General features: G+C 35.4%; 1 protein-coding gene across 1 annotated transcript; it reads left to right on the top strand.

Moving 5' to 3' along the window:
* The first annotated feature begins 2,041 nt into the window (after nucleotides 1-2,041).
* LOC131172164 (uncharacterized) lies at nucleotides 2,042-2,827 on the top strand. Its single transcript, XM_058133108.1, has 2 exons — nucleotides 2,042-2,246; nucleotides 2,364-2,827. The coding sequence occupies exons 1-2, from the start codon at nucleotides 2,042-2,044 to the stop codon at nucleotides 2,825-2,827; spliced, it is 669 nt and encodes a 222-aa protein (XP_057989091.1).
* The last annotated feature ends 4,861 nt before the right edge of the window (nucleotides 2,828-7,688 follow it).

Genomic DNA, 7,688 nt, shown 5'->3' with positions numbered 1-7,688 from the left:
CTCAAGCTGGAGTCATGGTTTATGTCAAACTCCATTTGCTATGAATATTATGTTCTCTTTTAATTACAGTTCTTGATTAAAAAGATTTTCTCATCAGAAACTCTTTTCTGAATAAATCTATCTGTCCTGGTCAGGAACTTGAAACATCAAGAATAATTAAATGAACATAGGATTTTATCTCTATTTACTTAGAGGAACATATTCCATCTTGATCAACACCTACCTCCATCTACAACTAGTAGGAGCCAACACATGCCCATATACCCATACATAGTACAAGTATGAAAGCAGTATCAAACTCATACTACCTATATACAAGATAACGGTGCTATCTCAGGTCTAAAGATTATATGCACTGATATGATTTATGACAAAACAATGACAAGAGTAAACTCCATGTGCTTGTCATAAGTGTCACTGGTTCGGCCTACTTATCATTTATAAGTGCCTATCATATTTGTTATATGGCATAAGACTCACCATTCCATCTTATTTATATCTCATATAAATAACTTGGGAACAAACATGAATACAATCTTTTTAGATAAGTCATGTCCTTATTATGAAGGATCCTCGATTATGAACCTATTTATGATACTTTGTGCTAGAAATATTGTCACTCATATTCTTAACAACTTAAGAATAATATTTCTAACAAAATATCAATGGACCTTTTCTATTACACATAAATATATTATGTAAACAGAAAAGTGGAAATGCCTTTTATTAATAAAAATATGTACAAGATACATACTAAATGATATGCTCTAGGGCATACTACTAACACCTCTCACAAGCTATTCTAGCAAGATACTTGCCACATGTAAAGACTGCAAAGTTGAGAGTTAAACTCAACACCTTTAGGCATAGGGAAGGTGAATCACTCTATGATGCATGAGAGAGATATAAGGACCTACAAAGAGAATGCCTGCACCATGGCATAGAATATTGGCTCCTGGTTTAGAACTTCTATAATGGGCTACTGCCCTCTACAAGGAGCACAGTAGATTCAGCAGCAAAAGGTGACCTAATGGAGAAAATAGTAGATCAAGCACTTGCACTTCTGGAGAGGGTCACATATCACAATTACGAGTGGTCAAATGAGAGGGGAAATACAAGGAGAACAGTAGGGATCCTAGAATTGGATGCCCTAAGCATGATAAATGCTCAATTTGACCAGCTCGCAAAGAGGCTTGATAAAATGCAAGCCAATGCTAATGGGATGAACAATCAACATTATGATAGCTATGGAGGAGGATACAAGGGTTCAAAGTATAATATCTTCAATGAACTCCCCACAGAATAGATGAACTAAGTGAATAATAGAGGGAACTTCAACCAGAGACAGCCCCACAATCCATATTGAAATATATACAACCCTGGATGGAGGAACCACCCAAATTTCTCATGGTCAAATTCATAGAATTAGCCAATGAACAAACAGCAATGGTACAGACCACTAGCACCCCCGGGATTTCAGAATAAGGGACAAAACCCTACACAACCACCATCACCCCCTTAGAGCCAATAGCCTGAATCAAGGTCGACTATGGAATTTGTGATGGAAAGCTTCCTAGCAACCTAGCAATAGCAAAATGAAATGATCAAACAGCTAGCTTCTAGAATGGACCAACTTGCCACCCACAACAATATGCTTGAAAATCAAATTGCTTAGCAAGCAACCTCTTCAAGTAAAACTACTGGTAAGCTGCCTAGTCAATGGGAGATGAACCCAAGAGAGCACTGTAAGGCAGTTACATTGAGTAGTGGAAGGATTTATAATAGTCAGAGGAAGAACCAATTGAGAGAATCTCTGATAAATCTAAAAACCAAATAGAGGAGAAAAAGGAAGAAGCTAAAGAGAAGCAAGAAGAGGAAGCAAGGAAGGAAAAGAAACTACCAGAATATCAGCCTTCTCTACCCTTTCCTCAGAGATTCCAGAAAGCCAAATTGGATAAGCAGTTTTGAAAGTTTCTAAAAGTTTCTAGAAATCTTGCAGAAACTGTATATAAACATTCCTTTTACAGAAGCACTCTCTCAAATGCCATCTTATTCCAAGTTCCTCAAAGACATTTTATCAAAGAAGAGAAGGCTAGAAGACTATGAGACTGTTGCTTTTACAGAGGAATGCAGTTCAATATTGCAGAACAAGCTGCCACCAAAACTTAAAGATCCAGGAAGCTTCGCCATACCTTGTCTTATCGGTAACATGAATATAGACAAAACTCTCTATGATCTAGGTGCAAGTGTGAGTCTGATGCCTTTTTCAATATGTAAGAAGCTTGATGTGGGGGAACTTATGCTTACAACAATTTTATTACAATTGGCTGATTGATCTGTGAAATACCCTGTGGGCATTCAAGAAAACATCCCTACTAAGGTGGGAAAATTCTTTATCCCAGTTGATTTTGTTGTACTGGAAATGGAGGAGGACATCCAAATCCCTATAATCTTGGGAAGACCTTTTCTAGCAACTGCTGGAGCTGTCATAGATGTTAAGAATAGACTGCGAACTCTCAAGGTAGGAGATGAAAAAGTGGAATTCAACCTATTCAACGCAATGAAACACAAACTTGAACCTGATGAATGTTTCAAGGTTGATATAATTGATAAGAAAGTTGAAGAGGAATTCATTAAAGCACACTTTGAAGATCCTCTAGGAGCATCCATCATGCACAGCCACACAGCAGAGAAGGAGAACACGGAGATTGCAGCTTATGCATATTCCTTGACAGCTAATCCATCCCCACTATTGGCTCAAGTTTTCACTATAGAAGAGTTAAAGGAGGATCAATCCAAAGGCAAGCTTCAGGAAAACACTAAATAGGTAAAACTAAAACCTCTTCCCTCTACGCTAAGGTAAGCATTCCTGGACTCAAATTATGAATATCCTATTATTATCAATGCCAGTCTATCTGAAACAGAAGAGAAAAAATTGCTAAGGGTACTTAGGACCCATAGCAAGAGCATAGGGTATAAAATAAAAGACTTGAATGGGATTCATCCTTCTATTTGCATGCATAAGATACCCATGAAAAAAAATAGTAAACCCACTATTGAACATCAAAGAAGACTTAACCCAAATATGAAAGAAGTAGTAAAAAAGGAAATTCTAAAACTATTATACGCAGGTATTATATACCCAATCTCTAATAGCAAATGGGTGAAGGACCGAAAGCATGAAAAACGTAAGTTTAGATCATTGAAATAAAAAATTTTCATATAGGGTCACATGCATCATGCAAGATTCATTTTAATTTCTTTGATTACAATGATAAACAGCATATTAAAACTTTTTTAATATGTCTTTGGATCTGTATTTGCCATTTAAGATTTTAGAATTAATCAGATTAATTTTAGAACCCTAGATTAGATCAAGAACAAGTGCACTAACATCTAGATGCACTGTAGTGTGTTTGTCACCTTTGGGATGCATCTTTAGGACATCAAATGTTGTCCCTCTAGTTTGTCCACACCAAGATCACCTATGGCAGCCCTTGAACAACTTCTAAAGCTTTTTCTATGAATTAGAAAATCAAATTTTGCCTTTTAAGAGATTACAGATGTAAATTGGACACTAGAAATGATTTCTAGTATTTTTAATTCAAGAGATTGTTTTCTAATCTCTTTGAATTGATGAGAGATGAAGAAGAAGAGGGGAGAGAGCAGTTAAGGGTTGCAGCACAAAGCGAGAATAGCAGCCCACATATTTTACTCTTTCATAATAACACTTATATAGCTAGGTCATCACTTAAAAACCTTGCCACATGTCACCTTCTGATTGCCTCTAGGTTTAATTGACCCAATCACATTGTGCCAAGTGTCAAACCTATATTTAATCTTAATTTTAATCATCTTATATGATTAAAAGACATATGGCAAGCTTATGTGTAGTGCCATGTGTCACCATCTCATGGTGCCACATGTCACCTTGTGAAATGACCAAAATACCCCCTATGTCTTAATTTTGAGTTCTCAACCCAAAATAATTATTTCTCTTCTTCTAATCAATTTATATTAAACATAAATAAATTAATTAATCTCTATTAATTAATTTCTCATTAATTAAATTCATATTTAAACACTTTAAATATAAATTTAACTTATACTATACATCCAATAACCTAGATTTGGTTTCAAGCCATGCTAGGAACTTTGCAATCTATTTGCAAACCAAACCTATTTAATTAATCAATTAAACCATCAGAACTCTTTCTTACCATAAATGATTTCTCTAAATCATTTTATGCACCTCATAGACCATGGTTAAAACCTAGCATAGCATGCCATGGCCACCCAATTAGTAATAAGGTTTACCTTAAATGAACCTATAATCATAAGTTACCATGCACTAGAATCTCCCAATTACAAAATCCCAACTCAAGCTGGAGTCATGATTTATGTGAAACCCCATTTGCTATGAATATTATGTTCTCTTTTAATTCCAGTTCCTAATTAAAATGATTTTCTCATCAGAAACTCTTTTCTGATTAAATCTATCTGTCCTGGCTAAGAACTTGAAACATCAAGAACAATTAAATGAACATAAGATTCTATCCCTATTTACTTAGAGGAACAGATTCCATCTTGATCAACACCTACCTCCATATATAACTAGTAAGAGCCAACACATGCCCATATACCCATACACAGTACAAGTATGAAAGCAGTATCAAACTCAAACCAACTATATACAAGATAACTGTGCTATCTCAGGTCTAAAGATTATTTTCACTAATATGATTTATGACAATGCGTTGACAAGAGTAAACTCCATGTGCTTGTCATAAGTGTCACTGGTTCGACCTACTTATCAGGTATAAGTACCTATCATGTTTGTTATATGGCATGAGACTCACCATTCCATCTTATTTACATCTCATAGAAATAACTTGGAAACAAACATGATTACAATCTTTCTGGATAAGTTATGTCCTTATTGTGAAGTATCCTCGATTGTGAACCTATTTACGATACTTTGTGCTAGAAATACTGTCACTCATATTCTTAACAACTTAAAAATAGAATTTCTAACAAAATATCAATGGACCTTTTCTATTACACATAAATATATTATGTAAACGGACAAGTGAAAATGCCTTTTATTAATAAAAATATGTACAAAATACATACTAAATGATATGTTCTAGGGTATACTACTATCAATGTCCCACTAGCACTAGAGCCATTCATTACAATATCTTAGACCCATCTTCTCAAGATGTCGGTCTAACTGTGCTTGTGACAAAGGCTTAGTGAATGGATCAGCTAGGTTTTCAGCTGATGCTATTTTCTGTATGGCTATATCGCCTTACCCAACTATATCTCTGATAATGTGGTAGCGCCTTTCTATGTGTTTGGGTTTCTTGTGAGATTGGGATTCCTTATATCCAAACAACTTCTTTTACAACATCTAATGCAGCAATATACTCAGCCTCTATAGTGGAATCTGCAGTCGTACTCTGTTTGGAACTCTTCCAACTGACTGCATCTCCATTACAAATGAACACATATCCAGAGGTAGACTTTCTATCATCGATATCTGATTGGAAATCTAAATCAGTATAACCATCCAATTGCAAGTCTCCACCTCCATATATCAAGAATAAATCCTTAGTTCTTCTCAAATATTTAAGGATATTCTTCAAAGCTATCTAGTATTCCAAACCTGGATTGGATTGATACCTGCTAGTCAAACTAACAACATATGTGATATCCGGCCTAGTACACAACGTTGCATACATTAAACTTCTAATAGCCGAAGCATATGGAATCCTAGCCAATTTATCTCTTTCTTCAGGTGTCTTTGGAGACATCTCTTTAGAAAGGTGGATACCATGTCTCACTGGTAACAATCCTCTCTTGGAATCAAGCATGTTAAACCTCTTTAACACCTTTTCCAAGTATAGACTTTAGGATAAACCAATTATTCTTTTTGCTCTATCTCTATAGATGCAAATCCCAATAGTATAGGTTGTCTCCCCTAAGTCTTTCATGGAGAATGTATTTGACAACCATACCTTTATAGTTGTCAATCATTACCTATCAACAGAATTTTATCCACATCTAAGATAAGGAAAGTGATAGCACTGTCACTAACCTTCTTATATACACATGGCTCATTCTCATTTTTGATAAACCAAATGATTTAATGGCTTCATCAAAACAGATGTTCCAACTCCTCAAAGCTTGTTTCAACCCATAAATAGATCGCTTTAGCTTGCGCACTTTGGAACCATATTGGGATTCATAGTATGCAGCTATTGCTAATAGAATCGTAATTGATTTAAGCATGGCAACAAGCAAGAAAGTCTCCTCATAGTCGATTCCTTGCCTTTGGTGAAACCCTTTCACTACTAGCCTTACCTTATAGGTCTCTACCTTTCCATCAGAACTAATTTTCTTCTTGAAAACCCATTTGTTTCCTATAGGTACAATACCTTCAGGTGGGTCAATAAGATCCCAAACTTGATTCTTATAAATGGAATCAATTTCGGATTTCATAGCATCAATCCATTTTGAAGAGTCTATATCTGATATAGCTTCTTCATAGGTAAGTGGATCATCTCCATGATCTACTTCTTTATGAGTAGACAACTCTTGTTCTTCTTCATAAAGGAAACCATATCTCACTGGTGGGTGAGATATCCTGGTTGTTCTACGAGGAACAGCTGTAGATTTATCATCAATAGGTGTAGGTTGACTAGATGGATCTATATCCATCTAATCTGTTGGTTGGCTAGAATTCTCCAATTCCAACTCTATTTGCCTTCCTTTGCCTCCTTCTTGAACAAACTGTTGTTCAAGAAATGTGGCATCTCTACTTACCACAACCTTTTGTGATGTAGGTAAATAAAAGTAATATCCAAAACTATCTTTTGGATATCCAACAAATCGACCCTTTTCTGATCTGGTTTCCAATTTATCAGTGTTTAGCTTTTTGATATAAGCTGGACAACCCAAATCTTAACATTCTTAAGACTTGGTTTTCTTCCATGCCATATCTCATAAGGTGTGGAAGATACTGATTTTAATGGAATCCTATTCAGAATATACAAAGTTGATTCTAATGCAAATCCCTAAAAGGAGATTGGCATATCAGTATGGCTCATCATACTACGTACCATATCTAATAAGGTATGATTTCTCCTTTCAGATACACCATGCAGCTGTAGTGTTCCTGGAGGAGTCAGCAGGGAAGCAATGCCATGCTCTCTCAAGTATTCATTAAATTCAGTACTCAAGTATTCACCTCCACGATCTGATCGAAGAGCTTTAATACTTTTTCCTATTTGATTTTCTACTTCAGATTTAAATTCATTGAACTTTTCAAAGGATTCATGTTTGTATTTCATCAAATACAAATACCCAAACATTGATTTATCATCAGTAAAGGTAATAAAATAATGAAAACCGCCTCTATCAATTTCTTTGAATGGACCACATACATCACTATGTATTAGCTCCAAAATATTTTCAGCTCTTAGTCCTTGTCCAATAAAGGGCGATCTAGTCATTTTGCTATGAAGGCAGGATTCACAAGTTGGAGTAGGTCCAAAACTCAATGAGGATAAAATCCTCATTTTCCCCAGCTTTGCAATCCTATCTTCTGTAATATGACCTAACCTTAAGTGCCAAATGTATTTTGAACTTGAGTTGATTTTCATCATGGCATTGCATTCCTTTAG

The sequence above is a fragment of the Hevea brasiliensis genome, chromosome 13 (assembly GCF_030052815.1).
Source record: "Hevea brasiliensis isolate MT/VB/25A 57/8 chromosome 13, ASM3005281v1, whole genome shotgun sequence".
Classification (NCBI taxonomy): domain Eukaryota; kingdom Viridiplantae; phylum Streptophyta; class Magnoliopsida; order Malpighiales; family Euphorbiaceae; genus Hevea; species Hevea brasiliensis.
This window is presented reverse-complemented; position numbering and strand designations above follow the sequence as displayed.